At 41.2% G+C, this 23,987-nt stretch overlaps 1 protein-coding gene and 1 long non-coding RNA gene across 28 annotated transcripts in view; one reads left to right on the top strand and one right to left on the bottom strand.

Annotated features, from left to right (window-relative positions):
• LOC112652809 (uncharacterized) overlaps positions 1-23,987 on the top strand; it is a 61,012-nt gene that overhangs the window by 5,985 nt on the left and 31,040 nt on the right. The window contains exons 2-3 of the long non-coding RNA XR_003131738.3: positions 2,253-2,439; positions 3,847-3,966. This is a non-coding gene — a long non-coding RNA (uncharacterized LOC112652809). The remainder of the gene's footprint in view (positions 1-2,252; positions 2,440-3,846; positions 3,967-23,987) is intronic.
• Positions 3,970-23,987, bottom strand: part of CPLANE1 (ciliogenesis and planar polarity effector complex subunit 1) — a 138,045-nt gene continuing 118,027 nt past the window's right edge. For 20 of the 27 annotated variants that reach the window (XM_049109321.1, XM_049109325.1, XM_049109328.1 and 17 more), the window contains 8 exons: positions 14,892-15,057; positions 12,614-12,672; positions 11,605-11,772; positions 10,744-10,868; positions 8,491-8,580; positions 6,408-6,491; positions 5,433-5,608; positions 3,970-4,982 (listed from right to left, as the gene is read on the bottom strand). In XM_049109321.1, coding sequence (XP_048965278.1) covers positions 4,815-4,982; positions 5,433-5,608; positions 6,408-6,491; positions 8,491-8,580; positions 10,744-10,868; positions 11,605-11,772; positions 12,614-12,672; positions 14,892-15,057 — 1,036 coding nt within the window. In that variant the 3' untranslated portion in view covers positions 3,970-4,814. The other 7 variants (XM_049109326.1, XM_049109334.1, XM_025436419.3 and 4 more) reach the window with 5 other exon arrangements.

The following is a 23,987-nucleotide window of genomic DNA, read 5'->3' as shown; positions in this document are numbered from 1 at the left end:
CCATGTGTCTGGTGATACCTGACCTTTCAGGTTTTATTTTTTTAAAGATTTTATTTATTTATCATGAGAACACAGAGAGAGAGGCAGAGACACAGGCAGAGGGAGAAGGCTCCATGCAGGAAGCCCGATGTGGGAATCGATCCTGGGACCCAGGGATCATGCCCTGAGCCAAAGGCAGATGCTCAACCGCTGAGCCACCCGGGCATCTCACCTTTCAGGTTTCAGAGCAAAGTACCAAAAGGTTTATTGAGGTTCTGAGTGTATAGGTAGGTGGATTTCACCTGGGGGAATCCTTTTCTGTAAAAGGCCAGGAAATAAGTATTTTAGTCTTTACAAATCATCACTGTCTCCAGGTTGCGAGTTCAAGCCCTGCATTGGGATCCACTCTGGGCATGGATCCTGCTTAAGAAATAGATGCCTTAATTTCCAAGAGCAGAGAGTAGGCCAGGCTTGATGATACCTGCTCTAAGGTGATCAGCTAGAAAGCTGGACTTCTGCCTAGGATCATGTTTTTAAAGACCCTATAGAGAAAATTTCCCTTCAGCTCAGCAACTCCTGTCACAGATCTTGGCCCCCCAGCCCACATATATAGGAAAGGGCTGGGCCATTCATTCCCAACTCACAAACCAACTTTACCTAACAGGAATTTTCCCTCTCACTTACTGCCCTGATCAAATACTTATATGGAAAGGAAAGCATTAGTTTCTACCAAGGGTCTCCTTCATTGCATAGGGCCACAGTCCAGATGCTGAACACAAATGGTCAGCGTACAGCAATGCTTACAGGAAAGTAGGGTTCTGGAGAGCTACCCAGTGTGACTTCTGAGCAATTGTCAAGTGCATTTTCTTTTTTCTCGTATGTCCTCAGCAAGGTCCAAGGTTTGATTTCTTAGAGAAAAGCTAGGCAACACATAAAGCAGAGTACCTAATAATTATTTGTTGACATATGGAAAATTGTATAAGCAATAACGGCTTGTCATTAGTCCAACATTTATCAGGTATGGACACTGACTGGAAACAATGGGTGCTGAAGTGAGAAAGTAGGAAAGTCTGAAATCATTTTTTTTTTTTAATTTTTAAAGATTTGAGAGAGAAAGAGCACACAGGCAGGAGAGGGAAGGAGGAGCAGAGGGCAAAGCACGCTCCCCAGTGAGCAGGGAGCCCAATGTGGAGCTCAGTCCCAGGACCCCAGGATCATGACCTGAGCCGAAGGCAGATGCTTAACTGAGCCACCCAGGGAACCTTAAATTCAGTGTTTTAAATCCAGGTTCAAGTATGTAGCTTCTTGGCAGAAGCCTTGAGCTTCCTTTGCTGGTGCATCCCAAGTTCACCCAGAATCCTTTGGTTCAGTGATAACACCATGTTAACTGCGGTATAACATTTTTTTTAATTTTTTAAAATATTTTTTAAAGATTTTATTTATTCATGAGAGACACACAGAGAGAGAGAGAGAAAGAGAGGCAGAGATACAGGCAGAGGAAGAAGCAGGCTCCATGCAGGGAGCCCCACGTGGGACCTGATCCCGGGTCTCCAGGATCATGCCCTGAGTTGAAGGTGGCGCTAAACCTCTGAGCCCCCAGGGCTGCCCTTCTTTCTTTTCTTAAAAAAAGAATTTTTTAATTTATTCATCCATGAGAGACACACAAAGAGAGGCAGAGACACAGGCAGAGGGGGAAGCAGGCTCCCTCCGGGGAGCCCGATGCGGGACTCGATCCCAGGATCACGACCTGAGCTGAAGGCAGATGCTCAACCACTGAGCCACCCAGGCGTCCCTGTAATAACATTTTCTGATAAAATGTGAACAAAGTTAAGATTCAGTTTTGAGAAACTGGGAACAGTTTTGATAACTAGAGATATTTCCCAAGTATGATGTTTAAAATCCATATATGGAAAGTGCTTCCCTTTAATCCACGTATGGAGGGCATGAAGTCTAGACCCTTCCTCAGAAGGATCTAAAACACTTCTTTGGATGATTCCTCTGTGTTTAGATATACTAAGCAAAGTCATCATATTGCAGGGTTGTTTTTTTTTAAGATTTTATTTATTCATTCATGAGAGACACAGGCTTGATCCCGGGACTCCAGGATCACACCCTGGGCTGAAGGCGGCCCTAAACCGCTGGGCCACCAGGGCTGCCCCATATTGCAGTTTTTTTTTTTAAGGCTGAGGATGTACTCAAGCTAGGGGGTGAGACTCCCTATGGTTATCAGTCCTCTGCTGATATTCTCTGTCCTGTTCATCCTTCATTTTCAGGTTTACTGTGTGGATCTTCCCTAAGAGAAGACTTCTCCTTCCACCTATGACAGAGGAACTGCTACCTGACTAGTCTACCTGTCTCAACCACAAAGCTGGGCAAAATTATGTGTGAGGACACTGCTGTTAGACATTAGACACCATGCAGCACAAAACAGTGATCCTAGAGAGAAGGGATACTCATGAGGTAAGTCTCCAAATGCCTCACTGTTTACTTAAGGACAGGATTCTGATGACTCCAACATAATGAGCTAGAGTCCAAGCACATCACTGTGATCCTACTAAGCTGAAGAGGCAGAGAGCAGAGGTTAGAGTGGTAACAGTGGCTGGAACCTACAGGGCAAGGCAACAGAGAAGGAAGCTGCACAGAGAGGATCCCCAGAGGCCTGTGTGTGGATGAGGGGGAGCTGCTCGTATTGGTAAGGAGTACTGAGGAGACCCAGCAAGTAGTTACTACAAGGTTGAGAGCCAGCAGACACAGCAGAGGTTGAGCCCTGCCGGGGCTCCTCCTAGCACCTCCTCAATCCTCCAGGCATCCAGGCTCGACACCAGAAGGACCCATCTTAGAAGTGAAGATCTTGCCCTAAAGTAAGGGCTACAAAAAATACGCTTCAATAATGAGGGTAAAAAAATATACAGTTTCATCAATGAAACCTGAAAGCATTAGTTGCCTGAAGATCTCTATTATATATAAGAAATGCTAATGAAGGCAGCCCAGGTGGCTCAGGGGTTTAGCGCTGCCTTCAGCCCAGGGCCTGATCCTGGAGACCCAGGATCGAGTCCCACATCAGGCTCCCTGCATGGAGCCTGCTTCTCCCTCTGCCTGTGTCTCTGCCTCTCTTTCTCTCTGTCTCTCATGAATGAATGAATGAATGAATGAATGAATAAATAAAATCTTTAAAAAAAGAAAAAGAAATGCTAATGATCTTCAGGCTGAAGGGAAATACTAGATAGACATCTGAAACTACAGGAAGACATGAAAAAGCACTGGAAATGATGCTTGCCTTAAAAGACAACTGAATGTTTAAATCAGAACAGGAGCAGGCAGGTAAAAGGGATTATACTATTTGTAAAAACCCCTTTGTTTCTGAAGTCGTGTTTAATGTCGAGTTGGTAAGTGAAGGGTGCACGTTGTTAGCCCTAACGCAGCAGCTCTCAAACTTCGTGTTCTGTTTATACTCAAAAATTATTGAGGGTCCTAAAGAGCTTTTGTTTATGTGTGGATATATCTGTGAATATGTATCATGTTAGAAATTAAAACTGAGAAAAATCTTAAATATTTTTAATTACAATGACCCACTCAATGTTTAATTTTTGAGAGAGAGAGAGAACACACATGCACAAGCAGGAGCAGAGGGAGAGGGCGACAGAGAATCTTAAGCAGGCTCCATGCCCAATGCAGAGCCGAACGTGGGGTTCAATCTCAGGACCCTGAGATTGTGACCTGAGCTGAAGCAAGAGTCAGACGCTTAATTGACTGAAACACCCAAGTGCCCTCCACCCCACCCTGTTCAATGTTTATAACACATTTTTACAAAAGTAACTCTTTTCCAAAATAAAACTAGAAGAGTGGCTTTGTTTTGTAATTTTACAGATCTCTTTAAAGTATGGCCTTAATGGAAGACAGCCAAATTCTCATACCTGCTTCTGCACTCAGCCTGTTACAGGATGTTGTTCTGGTTGAAGTACATGAAAACAATATGGCCCCACACAGGTATGTGGTTGGAAAAGGAGGTATATTTAATAGCCTTTTCAGACAATATTATTCTTTGATACTACACCAAAAATTGACGAGTGATTTTTTCAAAAAGATGAGTTTTTTCTCATAAAAATTATCTCCCAAATTATGATACTGGGACAACACCAGAAACTACCCAGGTCTCCACACCATGGTTTTTTTTTTTTCTTTTTTTTTTTTTTTTTCACACCATGGTTTTTACAAAGTTTACATGAGCCTTCTGGAATCAGTAACCCAAAGCAAGGCTTTGCAGGCTGCAGGATAGGTCTGGCTTATTTAAAAGTCCAGCATTGCTGGAAAGTGCCTGGTTTCTTTGGCTCCTGGGCCAGGTTTACCCAGGTGAATTTTAGGCTATGCTATAAAATGGAGTTCATTATCGAATCTTAGGGTGACATTGTGACTTTCTTCTCCTCAATGAAAGATTCTTTTTTTCCAGCAGATTTATCCATATAAGTTTTGTTTTTCAAGACTCACGGGGTAGTAAAGGAGGAGACAAAACAAAAGATTTTTATTGAAAGTAACTTAAATATATAAACTTGAAAAAAATGAAAAGTACCTTTCAAGTCATTTTAAAAATTGTGTTAAAGATAAATCCAAAAGCACGTAATGATCTATAGTTAAACAACCCTTACCCTATGAAGGCAAAATTATTGAGAAGTGTTTATTTTCCCTCTTGAAATGGCTAATCCAGGTAATAATATGGCTGTAGGTGGTCTATTCACATTGCTTCCTTCACTGCTTCTCTCTTTTAAACACACAAATCTTTCAGAACTACTATCACTGAGCTGCTGGCCTTTGCTTGGAAACAGAATGATACTTGGATCTTACAGGCCCAAGGCCCAGTGGACAGACAGGCTCTTGTCCTCCACGCTGGCCACCATGTCTTCAATGGCCTTCCAGTCAAGCTTGCTGAGGATGCTGCCAGTACTCTCAGACACACTGTCGATGCCACCAAAAAGAGGCTCTCGCTCTTCTTCAGTTGCTGACAAGTCCTATCAAATTAAGAAAGGTAGTAAGTTGTGGTCCAAGCCTGAGAAAAAAAATAAATGGAACATGAACTAAGCTTTCCAAAGGTTCTAGAGTTGCTCATCCACCAACTGGTGAAGCACACCAGGGCAGTGGTTGCCCAGCACATCTAGATTGACAACAAGCTGAACATCATCTGACACAACTAGATGTTGGCACCAGGTCTGAAGAATGGACACAATGGATTTTTATACTTGTAATAGAAATATCTGTTCTTACTTTTTTGATATTGTTTAATACAAATTCAAGGAAAATTCTGAAAGATAAACGCTACAGTACTAAGCCAAAAGTACAGATGCTCTGAATTACTACTTCAATCTTGCAGTATCTCCACATTTCATAAAAAACAAAAAACAGTAACAACTGGAGAACACAGAGAAATCACTAAGCAAACTTAAATCTGGAACAATGCTTACTTGTAGAAGGGAACTGTGACTCTCGCGAAGAACCGTACGGATGTCTGAAGGTACCGTCCAGGGACTCACCACGGTCTCCTCTCTCTCGTACTCTATACATACCTGTTTTGATTGAGGCGAAAGTTCTGCACTAATGTGATTTTTTGTACACTGCAGGCGACATGGAGCACCAGAACCTTTCAAGGGAAAAGGACAAAGCTACATGGGACTAAGTCATCTATATTTTTTTTTTGTTTATTCTGACTTTTATCATCAAATCTGAGGGAGTCACATTTTACCTAATAATTGAAGTTTTTAAGATTTAAGAAATCTCTGCAATTCAAGATGGGGCTCGAACTCACAACCCTGAGATCAAGAGTCACTCCACCAATTGAGCCAGCCAGGTGGCCCTTACCTGATCTTTGAATCACAAGGTCTTGGATATGGTTTTTAATAATTTCTGCCCTGTCAGTGTGACGGAAGGAAACGGAATTCTGGCCACCTCTTGATTTTAAAAAATAACAGGAACCTCTAGGACAAGGAGGAAAGGCTGCATATAGAACTGTGGAGAAGTTCCAACCACAGAGTTGGGTGAATGCACACTGTGGTGAAAAGCAAAACAGCTAGTAAAACAAAAACTTGAGATTGAAGGGTAATAAAGAATAATATTTTAACCACGAGGGTAGGCGGTCTCTCCAAGGTAGACAGAAACAAATGGAGATGGGGTGCTGAGGTGGTTGCTCCAACCAGTCAGGCTGTGAAAGAGATCAGCAAAGGCTATAACCACCAACTAATGCCACCCCCACTTCTGCTACAATTAATTTGTTAATTAGACTTTGATACTCATCAAATGAACATAATTATTGCCATCCAAAAACACTGACAAAATCATCACCAAAATCAAGAACTTAAAGTTAACGGTTCTGCATTTTAGGATAAATCTTTACCTGTGGGGAATCTATACACCTTGAGAAACTGTCCCTGGCCTTCTCTCACCTTGCTTTCTGCAGGGATGGCTTTGTAATTTCCTCCTTTTCAGATCAGAGTGTATCGCTCTAGGATTTGTTCGGGATATCCAATCTTAAAATACAATATCAAACAATGCTGTGAAACTGTGCATGTGCAAAGCTTTCCAAGTTTGGGTGTTCATGCCCCAGTGTGGACAGTGGACGCTTTCTAAGGTAAAAGGTCAGTGATATATTAAGAAGAAACCCCACAGTGGAAACTAGGCTGGCAAGCACACCAGCTGCCCTCGAAGAAAGCACTCTCTGTAGGACAGTGACCACCACCGCCCAATTTCTTTATAGCACATAAACAATGTTTACAGTGAGGAATCTGAAACTGAACAGTAAAACTGAATCCATCACCTGTACCACCCTCAGAAGGAAACCCTGTTCCTCCTTGTGCTCTACCTGTGTCAGTCCGTGGGCCATACTCTAGACACACAGCCACGCTAGACACTTGGAGTCCTACCCAATTTCATCCTGTCACAGGCAGGGCTACTCCTGGACAATGAAAGAAATACTTCTGTTTGCCTTTCTATGGGCAAGGCCCCATGCGAGATCATAATTCACTTCAAGAACACAAAACCCTGGATCTCTGGAGCTTTCATAAATATAATACCAGGGTACATATCAGTTCAACTTATTTTTAGGGGCAACATTGTATTTTGGGGTATTTTATCTGTTAAACTAACACTGCTAAATATTTGTTTAGAAAAGAAGGAAACAGCTTTGGAGTACTCTAAACTAGAAAAAAATTTTACAAAAGATGAAAGATTAAAATGAGAGACTTTAAAAGAAAAGAAGTCTGGGATGATACAATTAAAAGCACAGCAAGTGATGCTTCTAGGACTCATATTGATCCTAATAACTACAGCCTTGAGTTTTAATGCACTCAGTGGGGGAAAACTATGGAAAAAGAACCTAAGAGAATTTCTAGGAAATACAGACATCAACAGTCAAACCTGACAAGTTAAACAGCAGACACTGCTGAATGGAGAGGCAGTAAAGTGGAAGACGTGTCTGCAGGGGAAGAGGGCGGCACCGGATGACAGGCAGAGGGAGGAATAGACTCATTCAGGTCTCATCATTTTTATAGTGCACGTAATCAGTGTGTTCATCATTACACCTACCAAAGTTAGTTATTTTCTGTAAATTAGGATAACGCCACAGAGCTCACTCAGTTAATGTAAGACGAGGTAAGGTCATGCTCAGGCTGTGTTCACACAATGCCCGGCATCCAGGAAGTCCTCTGTACTGTTAGCTGGTGTCGTTGTCCTAAGGGGGTCCAAGCAGGCCCCTGTACTTTCCAAAGCCTCCGTGGCTTCAGCTGTAAGATGGGGATGACAGCGGCCCTGTTTATCTACCAAGGCTGTTTCAGAGAGCTCACAGGAGAATAAGGTGGAAGTGCTTTTGAAATGGTGAAGAATAACATGGGGTGAGGAGGGGGCCAGGGCTGGATCTTAATTCGTAGGAATTAAGATCATGACCACTTCCTCTCTAGTTGATCAGAGCACAGCTGATTTGGAATCCCCAAACTCATGGGCCTGTGTGCTGCATGACTGTGACAGAGGCCCCCTCCTGAATTACTGGTTTTTATGTTCAGTTCTGCGCTAAGCCCATGTTTTCACTTTTTTTTTTTAAAGATTTATTTATTTATTTATTCATGAGAAACAGAGAGAGAGAGAGAGATGCAGAGACACAGGCAGAGGGAGAAGCAGGCTCCATGCAAGGAGCCCGACGTGGGACTTGATCTCTGGTCTCCATGATCACACCCTGGGCTGCAGGCGGTGCTAAACCGCTGTGCCACCAGGGCTGCCCCTGTTTTCACTTTTATAATCCGTATTTTCCAGGTAGGAAAATTGAGGCTTTTACAAATGGGTTAGGAATGTGCTCAAAGCTAAAGAGTAAGTGCTGGGTTAAGGTTCCAAAGAGAGCTAATGCCACACCCTGTTCCCTAAACCCCTGGACCACACAGCTGTACCCCTCATTCTAAAATCTGTATTTGAAATTTCTAAGAGTGTTATGATTTTGAAAAAATGTAAGTTGAAGAACTTTTCTCTTTATTCATCCCTTACCTTTTTGGAAGGTAACTGGAGAAGGCACAGCCTTTCTTGCTGCCACATTGGCCCCACCTCCTTTATTCTGTATGGTAAAAGTAGCAGTTCCTATAAAAATGAGCAAACTTCTTTAGGTTCCTGTATGCACACCATGATTTTTCACATGTTGTACTGTAAATCCTTTGAGGTCGGAAACTTTTTAATTTATTTTTTATTGGTGTTCAATTTACTAACATACAGAATAACCCCCAGTGCCCGTCACCCATTCACTCCCAACCCCCGCCCTCCTCCCCTTCTACCACCCCTAGTTCGTTTCCCAGAGTTAGGAGTCTTTACGTTCTGTCTCCCTTTCTGCTATTTCCCACACATTTCTTCTCCCTTCCCTTATATTCCCTTTCACTATTATTTATATTCCTCACATGAATGAGAACATATAATGTTTGTCCTTCTCCAATTGACTTACTTCACTCAGCATAACACCCTCCAGTTCCATCCATGTTGAAGCAAATGGTGGGTATTTGTTGTTTCTAACGGCTGAGTAATATTCCATTGTGTACATAAACCACATCTTCTTTATCCATTCATCTTTCAATGGACACCGAGGCTCCTTCCACAGTTTGGCTATTGTGGCCATTGCTGCTATAAACATCGGGGTGCAGGTGTCCCGGCGTTTCATTGCATCTGTATCTTTGGGGTAAATCCCCAACAGTGCAATTGCTGGGTCGTAGGGCAGGTCTATTTTTAACTCTTTGAGGAACCTCCACACAGTTTTCCAGAGTGGCTGCACCAGTTCACATTCCCACCAACAGTGCAGGAGGGTTCCCCTTTCTCCACATCCTCTCTAACATCTGTGGTTTCCTGCCTTGTTAATTTGCGCCATTCTCACTGGTGTGAGGTGGTATCTCATTGTGGTTTTGATTTGTATTTCCCTGATGGCAAGTGATGCAGAGCATTTTCTCATGTGCGTGTTGGCCATGTCTATGTCTTCCTCTGTGAGATTTTTCTTCATGTCTTTTGCCCATTTCATGATTGGATTGTCTGTTTCTTTGCTGTTGAGTTTAATAAGTTCTTTATAGATCTTGGAAACTAGCCCTTTATCTGATACGTCATTTGCAAATATCTTCTCCCATTCTGTAGGTTGTCTTTGAGTTTTGTTGACTGTATCCTTTGCTGTGCAAAAGCTTCTTATCTTGATGAAGTCCCAATAGTTCATTTTTGCTTTTGTTTCTTTTGCCTTCGTGGATGTATCTTGCAAGAAGTTACTGTGGCCAAGTTCAAAAAGGGTGTTGCCTGTGTTCTCCTCTAGGATTTTTAAGGAATCTTGTCTCACATTTAGATCTTTCATCCATTTTGAGTTTATTTTTGTGTATGGTGAAAGAGAGTGGTCTAGTTTCATTCTTCTGCATGTGGATGTCCAATTTTCCCAGCACCATTTATTGAAGAGACTGTCTTTCTTCCAATGGATAGTCTTTCCTCCTTTATCGAATATTAGTTGACCATAAAGTTCAGGGTCCACTTCTGGATTCTCTATTCTGTTCCATTGATCTATGTGTCTGCTTTTGTGCCAGTACCACACTGTCTTGATGACCACAGCTTTGTAGTAGAACCTGAAATCTGGCATTGTGATGCCCCCAGATACGGTTTTCTTTTTTTTTTTTTTTTTTTTAAATTTTTATTTATTTATGATAGTCACAGAGAGAGAGAGAGGCACAGAGACACAGGCAGAGGGAGAAGCAGGCTCCATGCACCGGGAGCCCGACGTGGGATTCGATCCCGGGTCTCCAGGATCGCGCCCTGGGCCAAAGGCAGGCGCCAAACCGCTGCGCCACCCAGGGATCCCCGGTTTTCTTTTTTAAAATTCCCCTGGCTATTCGGGGGACAGACAGAAATCCTGATATTGATCTAGTACATCCTGATATCAGAACTTGATTTGTGAAAAATGCCTACCTCTTTAGCCAGACACACAAAAGAAACAGATTCCCAAATAAGTCGTATCTAAATATTGACTGTTCAATTCTATTACAAAAAGATCATTAGTTTAAAAAAGATTTCTGTGATCTTCCTATTTCAAAGCAATGGAACAAACAAAATCCCAGCACAGGTAAGTTTTTATCAATCCTGCAGCTTGCATTCTGCTGAGAGGAGAACTGCTTTTCACTAAAATTTCATTTTACTAATGCAAACCAACTCTGGAGACAAGGAGTCCACCAAATTATACAAAATTTTTGTTTTCAAATTATACAAAATTTTAAAAAAAGGTCAGAGTCTTACCATGTGGCCAAGGAGGGCCTTGAGGATGCCCCAGAGGTTTCCCCTTTCGGATATAACTCGGTCTGGATATATATCTGAATTTTCCAGGTTGATTTGTTGGAATATTGTGACCATATTTATTCTCTCTACAGTAGAAATTACATAATTATTACATTCCTAGAATCTCAGTAATAAACTATATTTCAAAAAGCCCAAATTCTAGCTCAGATTAATATATTCATTTGACGTTGCTTTTTCTATACCTCAGGGATAACATTTCGTGTTTTGACAATTCTCAACAAATTATTCTTCATATCTCACACCTTAAACTTCATTTGTTTGTTCAAAGAAATTGGTTATCTATTTTAAATTGCCTATGTATTTGGCAGTTATGTATTTTTAGTACCCTGTTTTATTTTAGAAAAGATTCGAGGGAGTCTGTGCTATTTTGAGTAGACCCCAAATTATACATACACAAGTAGTCTGATTACATGTGGGTTCGTGTTGGGAAGAGATGGCGGAGAGGCGAGGACTGTTTCTGCAAGAGTGGAGCCAAGGGGAGAAACAGGGAGAACAGTTAGGTGGCAAATTACAGAAAAGGAGGAAACAGAATTGAACGGATATCAAAATTGCATTGATATCCAGTATGCCGGAGTGCACTGGCACATCTTACAGACGCAGTGCCATTTTTGTCTTTTTCCTTGGTGACTCTATAAACTTGTAAAGACCTCATAATTATGGGAACATGTTTTTCTTTACTTGATTATCGTACTTCTGAGCAGGGTAGATGCAAATATACTGGACGTGGGGGACAAAAGCACTAAATTCTGCTTACTGCACCTGACATAATCTTGCCGAATGACCTGCCAAACTTTGTCTTACCTTCTTGGAGAAAGGCAGTGTTGCTCTTGGGAAATTTGAGCAGCTCTGGGTTTGTGAGGCAAGGCTTTCTGTGCAGTTTTTGGTAGCTGTACTGATTCAGATAACAGTTCGTTCATCAGACTGTATGCTTGGGAGATCCGCTGATTATAGTGGTCCGCGAGTAACAACCTTCAAACAAAGAATTAAACAGCATTTAGTAAAAGACTCCTTTTCAGTTCATACTTCTAGAGGAAACGTAATGTTTGAAGATGTCCTAGCATTTGCTTTTTTTTCAATGCTTTTCTTTTTTTTTTTTAATTTTTTATTTATTTATGATAGTCACAGAGAGAGAGAGAGAGAGAGAGGCAGAGACACAGGCAGAGAGAGAAGCAGGCTCCATGCACCGGGAGCCCGACGTGGGATTCGATCCCAGGTCTCCAGGATCGCGCCCTGGGCCAAAGGCAGGTGCCAAACTGCTGCGCCACCCAGGGATCCCTTCAATGCTTTTCAAATGCAAATTCATATTTCAGATTTCTGAAAACCATTAGGTGGAAATTTTTTTTTTTTAAGATTTTATTTATTTATTCATGAGAGACACAGGGAGAGAGAGAGAGAGGCAGAGACACAGGCAGAGGGAGAAGCAGGCTCCATGCAGGGAGCCTGACGTGGGACTCGATCCCAGGTCTCCAGGATCATTCCCTGAGCTGAAGGTGGCTCTAAACCACTGAGCCACCTGGGCTGCCCCCATTAGGTGGAAATTGAAGGTACCTATAGTTACGACCTTTTGGGTATTTTCAAAATACACCTACATATCTGGATTGGGGGAGGGAAGGCAACAGCAGAAATAAAAGCCTGAAAATTCAATGGAATAAACGATATTTGAAAGCGAATTCCTTAAAAGGCTCATGGAGTCTATTTTCCTTGCAGTTATCTCCCATGATTTTCTGTTTATGGACAGAAAGGGGCTATGTGAAGACTAGAGCTGGTCAGGCGTTGTCAATGCCTCGGGTGTGCAAACTGGGGAGCTCACCTGTCCTTTTCGTTCTTCATCTTTTGTCTCAGCCTGATTTCCCGTGAAGTCATGTAAAACTGCAGGAGAAATACCCAGTTAGTCTGTGATTGTTTAGTTCAAATAATTAAGCCACTGTGATGCAGGGAAAACATGAAAATTCCACTAACCAATTTTAATACCAAAGTTTTTTTTTTTTAAGATTTTATTTATTTATTCCTGAGAGACACAGAGAGAAAGGCAGAGACATAGGCAGAGGGAGAAGCAAGCTCCCCATGGGGAGACCAATGCCGGACTCGATCCCAGGGCCCTGGGATCATGACCTGAGCTGAAGGCAGATGCTCAACCATTGAGCCACCCAGGCGTCCCTTAATAGGAGGTTAAAACGTCTTTTTGCCATTCAGGAAAACAGTGTAAAACACTGTCATATTTGATGAAGCTTCCTATCTCAGCACAAAACATGAAAATGTTAATAAAGCATCATGTAATTAAAATCTGGTTTAATAAGTGGGATGCAAAATCTATTTTAGTAGCTAAATTCATGTATTTTCTCAAAAGAAGAGAACCTTATCAGCTGCGTTTAAAATTTTTTTTAATTTGAATTCAATTAACATAGTGTCAGCTGCATTTAAAATGGAAAAAAAGAACACTGAAGTGCATTTGCTCTCTGCAGATCCTACATGGAAGTAGTCAGTAATAAATTAAAGGTCTTATTAATTTCTGATATAAATTCAAATAAGGGGTGCCTGCGTGGTTCAGTTGGCTAGGCATCTGCCTTCAGCTCACGTCATTATCTCAGGGTCCTGGGATTGAGCCCCACATCAGGCTTCCTGCTCAGGGGTGGCCTGCTTCTCCCTCTCCCTCTGCCACTGCCCCTGCTTATGCTCTCTGTCAAATAAATAAATAAAATCTTTAAATAAATTCAAATGAAATTTGTAATTACAACCCCTCACTAACCCCATCCCTCACCTAAACAGTAGCTAAAAATAAACAAGTGTTTGTAATTGTGAAGGAGTGGTCACAAAGTCTATGAACCAAGCAGCCCCTGTGCCTTCGATTAATTTATCCTAAATCTGGACACAGTTCTATCTTGGGTATTTGCTTGGTTGAGAGGGTGACATCAGAAGTCACCCCCCATGGGTTGGAGGAACACATACATTAACACATGCACCTGAAGATTCTAGTCATGTGCCTCACTGCTGACAAAATGTTATATTAATTAAGATCGGGGCACCTGGGTGACTCCATCTGTTAAGCACCCGACTCTTGATTTTGGGTCTCAGGGTCATGAGATCCAGCCCCGCGTTGGGCTCCACACCATGGGGCCTGCCTAAGATTCTCTCTCTCCCTGTTTCCCTCCTTCCAGCTCTTGTGCATGCACATGCTCTCTCTTTAAATTAAAAAAAAAAAAAAAAAAGTTTTATTAACATCAACATGCTTTCTCCAGACACAAGTATAGTGTACAATTTATGTAAGAGTTCACCTACTTTGCACCATTTGGTGCTTTACTGTGACCACTTTATCTGGAAAACTCGCTTTTATAGAACATGTTTCCCTAATGATGCTGAAAAAAATTAAGTACTATTATATTTTATTTCAAATTACAAAATAAAAGATAAACTATGTATAATCCAAATGTAATTTTCATAGTAATGTGATTATCAAAATAACATTGCTTTATTTCACCTTCTGAAGAAAACTGTTTCTGACCTAGCCATGGTGACGTCCACAGTCAGGGCTCAGTGAACAAATGTTGACAGTTTTTATTTTTTTATTTATTTTTTATTTATTTATTTATTTTTATTTTTTTATTTTTTTATTTTTTGTTGACAGTTTTTAAAGGGCAGTGCGCGTGTGCATGCACACACACGCACAATTGTACCCTTGGTACGTGACTGGACCATACTCTTTATTTTTTGTAGATAACTTATGGATACAGAATTTTTATTACACACACAGTCAGTGTTTAATTGCCATTGACTCTCACTGAAAATTAAGGGAATAGCTCTAACTGGTCACCAATTACTCAACATCTTCACTGGGTTAAAATTAGCTACAGCCGTAATTAGCCTGGGAAGGGAAAGTATTTAAGATAGTTCAACTTCTAGAACATGGTTTGTAGAATACCTTGCTATATTTTATTAAGGTAATTAACATTTTCTGACAAGCAAAACTGGTGACATTTCTGTCTAATAAAAAAATGTATCCAAATTATGTTAATCCTTTTCCTGAATATTTGCTAAAGAAAAACTGCACACATTCTGTGCTAATTCCTTTGCCCCTGATACTGCATACTTACTGGATTGCTCCTCGGGCAGAAAGGGTCATGTTCTCGCCCTCTCTTTTCTGCCAGCTGGTTTAAGTACTCTGCCATTCTTTCCTTGCGTTTTCTTTTCATCCACACCTGAATTTCTCTTCTTTCCTTCTCCGTTCTTTGTGTTCGTCTACCAGAAGAATGCTGAACACTGAGAAATATAACAGTCAAGGCATCACTTGATTTTACATTTTTTTATGGATATAAGTAGAATCACAACTAAATGCTATTTATTTGGAAAGGGATTTTTTAAAAGTAATTTCTACACCCAACATGGAGCTTGAACTCACAACCCTGAGGTCAAGAGTCACACATGCCGCCGACTGAGCCAGCTAGGTGCCCCTATTTGGAAAGATTTTTCCCATTCTCGAAAAGTAGTATATGTGCATTATCTCTATCAACTTGCTCCAACCTGTACCCTGAAATCCATTGAAAATGATCTCAGAAAACTCACCAAAAGCCTCTTCATCCTACTGGATTTCTCTAAAGCATTTAATATAATTGGCTCTTTTTTCCTGTGTTGAACTCTTTCCTACATGAGTCTTCTAACTGAAAACACTCTGTAGGCTCCTACATTGGCTACTTCTCTGCTCACCACTTCCATATTAATGTCTTGAAAGGTTGTTTTTTACTTCTTTACCAATCATCTATTCCTGGACTAGCTCAATCGCTTCCAAAACTTCTACTACAGAGATGACTTCTAAACAGCTGCCCTTGTGGATCTAGCCTCACATTCATGCTCATGCCATACTTCCCACGGGCTGACCTGAGCTAATGCCTGAGCATGGCAGGCATAGTATGGCTGGCTCATTCCTGCAAGACACAGGACTCTTCTGGGGGGGCAGTGTTGGCATGATATCTCACCATTGACCCAGCTGAAATTTTCCTAGAACACTGTACTCTTAACATTCCACTTACTCAACCCTCTCCCCTCCCCCTTCTGGTCTGATGTGTTCCTCTACTTCTGTGATTTTCCACCTTTCCCTTCATAGGCCTTTCTCCCAATAATTGTCTTGCACATCTATAAAATTTTTTTTTGTAAATTTTTATTTATTTATGATAATCACACACACACAGAGAGAGAGAGAGAGAGGCAGAGACACAGGCAGAGGGAGAAGCAGGCTCCATGCACCGGGAGCCCGACGTGGGATTCGATCCCGGGTCTCCAGGATCGCGCCCTGGGCCAAAGGCAGGCGCCAAACCGCTGCGTCACCCAGGGATCCCTGTCTTGCACATCTAATCCTATCTTGGTTTCTGCTTCTCAGATGATATGAACTGACACAAGTAGTACTGATAGTGGTCTAAGAAAACACGTAGTGTGAGATAGGGATTTGGGGGGTACCAAAGCACCCAGCATACGAGAACATCATCCCAAGTGGAAGGTCACAGGTACAAGTGATGTGGTTTGTACTGATAACCTGCTTTTCCTTCTGGAAATCTGGATTTGGTATCTGCCAGGCAGAGGCTGCCTACCCAACTAGCCCCCAAGAAAAACTCTGGGCACTGAATCTCTAAATGAGCCTCCATGGTGGACATTATCTCACAGATGCTGTCATAACCTGCTGCTGGAGGAACAGTGTCCTGTTGGGACTGCACTAGGATTCTTGAGACCCTTGCCTGGTTTCCCTCCGAATTCACTACATGCACTCTATTCCACTTGCTGGTTTTGCTTTGAATTATCTTGCTGTAATAAATTAAGTCATGAATTTTGTAAGTCCTCCCAGCCAATCAGCGAACCTAAGTGATCTCCTGGAGACCCCTAACACAGGATCAGATCTACACTGGCCCTGCAGTCTGACAGCTGCCCCAACTTTCTCTGGCTCCTGCCCCTTTCTCCCTCACAAGTATTTCTCCAAATAAATCTCTTGCTCACCTAAATCTCATTTTGGTATTTGCTTCTTGGATGTGCCAATGAATATTACTAACTGATTATATTCTCCTGGCACCCTATAACGTATCTGAAACTACATTCTCTATCTTGCCAAAGAAATCACCATCAACTCAGTCATCCAAATAGAAAATCGTTCTCACTTCCTCCTGACAGCCTTCAGGTTTACTCATGATTACTACCCTACGCTCTCTATTCTGAGGTCCTTCAACTTGAGACTACTGAAGTAAGACCTCCAGTTGGCTCCCATTTCTTTGTTGATCCCCTTACTATTTGTAGATAAGGAATAGATGCCTTTGGCCTCCAATCTATAACCAGCACACCTAGCCAGTCCCTCTCTCTCATTCCAAGGCATAAACTCCAGTCACACCTAACTCCTGGTCCACATCTGATCATCACTCCTTTGCATTTTATATTCTTGCTGCCTTGAATACCCTTTCTACTGTTTATAAGGAACACAAATTTCTATTGGTCCTTTGAAATACAGCTCAAATACTGTAACTAGTGAAGCTGATGCCTTTGACGGACTCTCCCTGCAAGCTCTCATTGCACACTGACATAATTTGGTCTTATATCACTCTTTTTATATTTCTATCTCCATTCAATAGTACAAACCTGTCTTTATCCTAATTCCTGACATGATACATTATTGATGAAATATTCATAACATTCATAAGGTTAACTAATATAAACAAGTCAGGAGGTATATGTATCTCAAGGAAGCATTAGGAGGAGAGCCAGACTTTATCCTATTAGTAACCAGTTCTTGGATCAGGACAGGTTGCAAGGAAAAACATTTTAACCTAATATTCCAAGAAAAGACTATTTAATATGTATTCTAAGGATTAATATTTAGGGTAAATACTGTGGATGAAGTCTTTAATTGGGTGCCTCCGTGGCTTAGTCGGAAGGGGCTGAGTCTTGATTTCAGCTCAGGTAATGATCTCAAGGTCATGATATCCAACCCCAAATCAGCTCTGCACTCAATGTAGAGTCTGCTTGTCCCTCTCCCTCCTCTACCCACCCCCCAACTTGTATGCATGCATGCATATACACGCTCTCTCAACCTCTCTAAAAACAAATGGATAAATAAAATCTTAAAAATAAATCATTAATTACTTCTAAAAAGAAAGGATTAAATTATGTGGTACTTAAAATGATGAGAACTTCCAGGGAAGATGGTAGAGTAGGAGAACCCTAAGCTCATCTCATCCCATGGATATGACTAGGTAACACTCGTATCAGTGAAAATAACCCAGAAAATGATCAAAGACTAGAAGAACAAACTCCACAGCTAAATGTAGAGAAGATGCCATATCAAAGAGGGCAGGAAGGGTGGAGACACGGTCGGGGGCTAAGTGGAACCACAGGACTGTTTGCTGCTGGGAGGGATGCTGTGGGCATGGAGAGGAGAGAGAAACAGATCCTCACACTGAGGAGCCCACACAGGAAAGATGAATCCCCATAGCATTTGGCTTTGAAAACCAAAGGGCCTGAATTTTGCAAGTTCTTATAATCAGCAGGACTTAAAACCTAGAACTTTAAAAATCAGCAGGCTCAGCTCTGGAAAAGCCTGGAGGGAGAAAGGAAACTGAGTCTCTGCCCTTAAAGAGAAAGCACAAGAGACAGCCCTGCAGGATACAACATAGAAGCAGCATTTGAAAAATGCCAGGGCATATGGGAGGGAGGTTTGTTTGCTAACCTCACACCATGTGCTGGATCTTTGGGAAACTTCTCCAAGAACTAAAGAGCTGAGAGACACCATTTCTGTTCCCTGCCCTGAGCCTAGACACAGGGACACATGCTGGACCTGCACAACACTGACTCTATCTAACTTGCTAACAGTGCACAAGCCCCCATATTTTCCTGCAGGCCCATCCCCTCCAGCCAGGACTCCAACTCTCCTCCAACAGCAAACCCACTCAAATCATGATAACATGGCACATCCCACCCCACTCTCCTATGGACTCACCTCCTCCAATGTGCTCTTTGCCAGAGCCCAACCAAAGCTGTGCCACAGCCTGGCAGTATACAAGCAGCTCCAACAGGAGCCAACACCACTCTAAAGTGACTCCTGCCCCAGGGAGGGAGAAATAACGACATATAACTATCAGACCATAGCCTCAGCAGTCAGGTGGAAGCAGACATCTGGTCTGACTACAAGCTCTGCCCACCAACAAAAGCTTCTCTGGGGACAACACACTGCACTTCACGGCTACTGCATCTCTGGCAAACACCTGGTCCAGCTCAACTCAAGCCCAAGGTGACCCCCAGACTGGCTCACTAAGAACCCAGGGACCACATCTTGTCCACAATAGGCAAAGAAAGCCATTACACACAACTGGGCTGAGAGAAAAAGTGACTCAGCCACAACATCAGGGTACATGCAATACACAGAGGAGACACCCCTGAAGTGTGCCAGGTTCTAGTAATTAGGGGACACTGCACTGCAGGGCACTATAAGACCTCTTCTTCATAAGGCCACTGCTTTCAAGGGCAGGAGATGTAGATGACTTCTCTGACACAGAAAAAGAGTTACAAAGAGTTAGACAAAATGAAGAGGCAGAGGAATGTGTTCCAAAGAAAGACCAGGACAAAAATCACAGAAAGAAACCTAGGTGAAATAGACATAGTAATATGACTTAAAGAGAACTTAAAGTAGTGGTTATAGCTCACTGGAAAAAAAGTGAAGGACATCAGTGAGACCCTTAACAAAGAGATAGAAAACATAAAGAAGAACCAATCAGAGATAAATAACAATATAAATGAAATTAAAAACACACTAGATGGAATGAATAGTAGACTATAAGAAGCAGGAAAATGGATCAAAACTTGGAGGACAGAGTAATGGAAAGCAATCAAGCTGAACAGATGAGAAAAATAATACAAAATAAAAATAGTGCCCCAGCAACACCATTAAGTGCAATAACATTTGCATTATAAGGATCCCAGAAGGAGAAGACAGAGCAAAGGGAGAAAATTTATTTCAAGAAAATAATATCTGAAAACTTCTCAAATCTGGGTAGGGAAACTAAAATTCAGATCCAGTAGACACAGAAATCCCCCAACAAAATCAAGGAGGTCCATACCAAGACACATGTTAATTAAAATGGCAAAAAAATTAGTGATAGAGAATTTTAAAAGGAGCAAAAGAAAACAGTTACATACAAGGGAGATTTCATAAGGCAATCAGCTGATTTCTCAGTAGAAACTGGGCAGGACAGAAGTGGAATGATATATTCAAAGTGCAGAAAGGAAAAAACCTGCATCCAAGAATACTCTATCCTGCAAAGCTATCATTCAGAATAGGAAAGACAAAAAAGAGTTTCCCAGATACAAGTTTTAAAAAATTCATGACCACTAAAACAACCCTATAAGAAATGTCAAAGGGGGTTCTTTTTTAAAAAAATATTTTATTTACTTGACAGAGAGAGAGAGAGAGAGAGAGAAAGAGAGCGAGAGCACAAGTAGAGGGAGTGGCAGGCAGAAGGAGAAGGACAAGCAGCCTCCCTGCTCAGCAGGAAGCCTGATGTGGGGCTCAACCCCAGGGGCCTGGGATCATGACCTGAGCTGAAGGCAGGCACTTAACTGACCGAGCCACCTAGGTGCCCCCAAAAGGGACTCTTTGAGTGGAAAGGAAAAATCACAAATAGGAGTAAGAAAAGGAGAAAGTGCAAAAAGAATAAAAATAAGTATGTATAGGGACCCCTGGGTGGCTCAGTGGTTGAGCATCTGCCTTTGGCTCAGGGCATGATCCCGGCATCTGGGGATCGAGTCCCACATCAGGCTCTCAGCAAGGAGCCTGCTTCTCTCTCTGCCTATGTCTCTGCCTCTCTCTCTCTCTTATGAATAAATAAATAAATCTTAATAAAAAAAAGTATGTATAAAAATCAGTCAAGGAACTCTCAAAAGGATGTGAAGCATGATACCATACACCTAAAACATGGGAGGTGAGGAGAAGAGTAAAGAATGGGTTCAAACTTAAGTGCCCATCAACTTAATATAGACTACTATATGCATAATATGTCATATACAAACTGAATGGTAACCACAAATAAAAACTGATAACAGATATGCAAAAGACAGAGAAAGGAATCCAAGTATATCACTAAAGAAAGCCAGCAGGGCGGGGGGGGGGGGGAGAAGAAAAATGAAAGAAAAAAAAGGGGGGGAGGAAGAAAGCCAGCAAACCATGAGAAAAGAGAGCAAGAGAAGAAACAGAAGCAGCACAAATAATCATAAAACAAATAACAAAATGGTAATAAGTACATACCTATGAATAATTACTTTGTTTTTTTTAAATTATCTATTTATTTATTCATGAGAGACACACAGAGAGAGGCAGAGGCACAAGCAGAGGGAGAAGCAGGCTCCCTGTGGGGAACCCGATGCAGGACTCGATCCCAGGATTCTGAGACCAGGACCTGAGTTGAAGGCAGACGCTCAACCACTGAGCCACCCAGGTGCCTCTACTTTGTTCTTTTTTTAAAAGATTATATTTATTTATTTGACAAAGAGAGACAGAGTGCACAAGCAGGGGCACAGCAGAGTGAGAGGGAGAAGCAGGCTCTCTGCTAAGCAGGGAGCCCTAGGAGGGGCTTGATCCCAGAACCCTGAGATCACGACCTGAGCCAAAGACAGACACTTAACCAACTGAGCGACCCAGGCACCTCTACTTTGAATATAAATGAACTAAATGCTCCAATCAAAAGATATAAGGTGACAGAATAGATAAAAAAAAGCAAGACCCATCTATATGCTGCCTACAAGAGACTCATTTCAGACCTAAGACACAACACATGCAGACTCAAAGTCGAGGGATGGAGAAGCATTTATCATAAAAAGGGAAGTGAAAAGAAAGCTGGGGTAGCAATACTTATACCAGGCAAAACAGACTTTAAAAGACTGTAGCAAGAGACAAAGAAGGACACCACATAATCATAAAGGGAAGAATTCAACAAGAAGATATAACAATTGTAAATATTTATGCACCCAACATGGGAGCATGGAGCAGGGGAGCACCCAAATACATAAAGCAGTTAATAGCAAACATAAAGGAAATTATCAGTAATAATCAATAATAGTAGGGGACTTTGACATCCCATTTACATCAGTAGATAGATCATCCAAACAGAAAATCAACAAGGAAGCAGTGGCTCTGAATGACACTGGACCAGATGGATCTACAAGATATATTCAGAACATTCCATCCTAAAACAGCAAAATGCACATTCTTTTCAAGTGCACATGGAAAATTCTCCAGAATAGATAACATATTGGGCCACAAAACAAGTCTTAGCAAATTCAAAAAGATCAAAGTCATACCATGCAACTTTTCTGACCACAACACTATGAAACTAGAAATCAACCATAAAAATAATCTGGAAAGAGTATAAATACATGGAGGTTAAAAACACACTTTGGAACAATGAATGGGTCAACAAAAAAATCAAAGAAGAAATTAAAAATACATGGAGACATATGAAACTGAAAAGACAATGGTCCAAAATCTTTGGGATGCAGTAAAAGCTGTTCTAAGATGGAAGTTTATAGCAATACAAGCCTGCCTCAAAAAGCAAGATAAATTTCAAATAACCTAACCTTATACCTAAAGTAGCTAGAAAAAGAACAAACAAAACCCAAAACCTGTAGAAGGAAGGAAGTAACAAAGATTAGAGCAGAAATAAATGAAACGGAAACTAAAAAGCCAAGAGAACAGATCAATGAAACCAGAAGCTCAACCTTTGAAAAGATTTTTAAAAATGATAAACCTTTAGCCAGACTCATCCAAAAAACAAGAGAGAGAGAGAGAGAGAGAGAACTCAAACAAAATCAGAAATGAAAGAGAAGAAATAACAACACCACAGTAAGAGACTATTATGGAAAATTATATGCCTACATTTGAACAACCTATATGAAATGGAAGAATTCCTAGAAACATCTAACCTCTCAAAACTGAAACAGGAAGAAAGAGAAAATTTGAACAGACTGGTTATCAGCAATGAAATTGAATCCATAATCAAAAAACATCCAAAAAACAAAAGTCCAGGACCAGATGGCTTCACAGATGAATTCTACCAAGTATGTAGAGAAGAGTTAATTATCAATTCTTCTCGAACTATTCCAAAAAAAATAGAAAAGAAAAGAAAGCTTCCAAATTAATTCTATGAGGCCACCATTACCTTGATACCAAAACCAGATAAAGACACTACAAAAAAAGGAGAACTACTGGGGCACCTGGGTGGCTCAGCTGGTTAAGCATCTGACTCTTGATTTCAGCTCAGGTCATGATCTTGGGGCTGTGAGACTGAGTCCTGTGCTGGGCTCTGTAATCAGCAGGGAATCTATTTGAGATTCTCTCTCTGCCTCTGCCCCTCCTCTCCATGTGCTTTCTTCTCAATCTCTCAAATAATAAATAAATAAATCTTTAAAAAAAGAGAGAACTACAGGCCAACATCTCTGATGAACACAGATACAAAAATCCTCAACAAAATATTAGCAAACTAAGTTCAACAATATCTTAAAAAAATAATTCACCACAATTAAGTGGGATCTATTCCAAGAATGAAAGAGTGGTTCAGTGTTTGCAAATCAATCAAATGTAATACATCACACCAACAAGAGAAAGGATTAAAAGAACTATATGATCATTCCAATACATGGAGAAAAAGCATTTGACAAAATTCAACATCCATTTATGATAAAAACCTTCAATGAAGTAGGTTTAGAGGGAATATACCTCAACGTAATAAAGACCATATATGAAAAACCCACAGCTTATGTCATACTCAATGGTAAAAACTTGAGAGCTTTTCCCCTAAGATCAGGACAAGACAAGGATGTCCACTCTCATCACTTACATTCAACATACTGCCAGATGTCCTAGCCACATAATCAGAAAAGAAAAGAAAAGAAAAGAAAGAAAAGAAAGTGAAAAGGAAGTGAAAGATCTGTACTCTGAAAACTATAAAACACTGATGAAAGAAATTAAAGATGACACAAACGAACGGAAAGATATTCCATGTTCATGGATTGGGAGATCAAATACTGTTAAAATGTCCCTACTACCCAAAGCAATCTACAGACTTAATGCAATCCCTATCAAAATGCCAACAGAATTTTTCACAAATAACCCCACAATGTGTATGGAACCACAAAAGACCCCAAGTAGCTAAAGCAATCTTGAAAAAGTA

Source organism: Canis lupus, chromosome 4 (assembly GCF_003254725.2).
Source record: "Canis lupus dingo isolate Sandy chromosome 4, ASM325472v2, whole genome shotgun sequence".
Taxonomy (NCBI): domain Eukaryota; kingdom Metazoa; phylum Chordata; class Mammalia; order Carnivora; family Canidae; genus Canis; species Canis lupus.
This window is presented reverse-complemented; position numbering and strand designations above follow the sequence as displayed.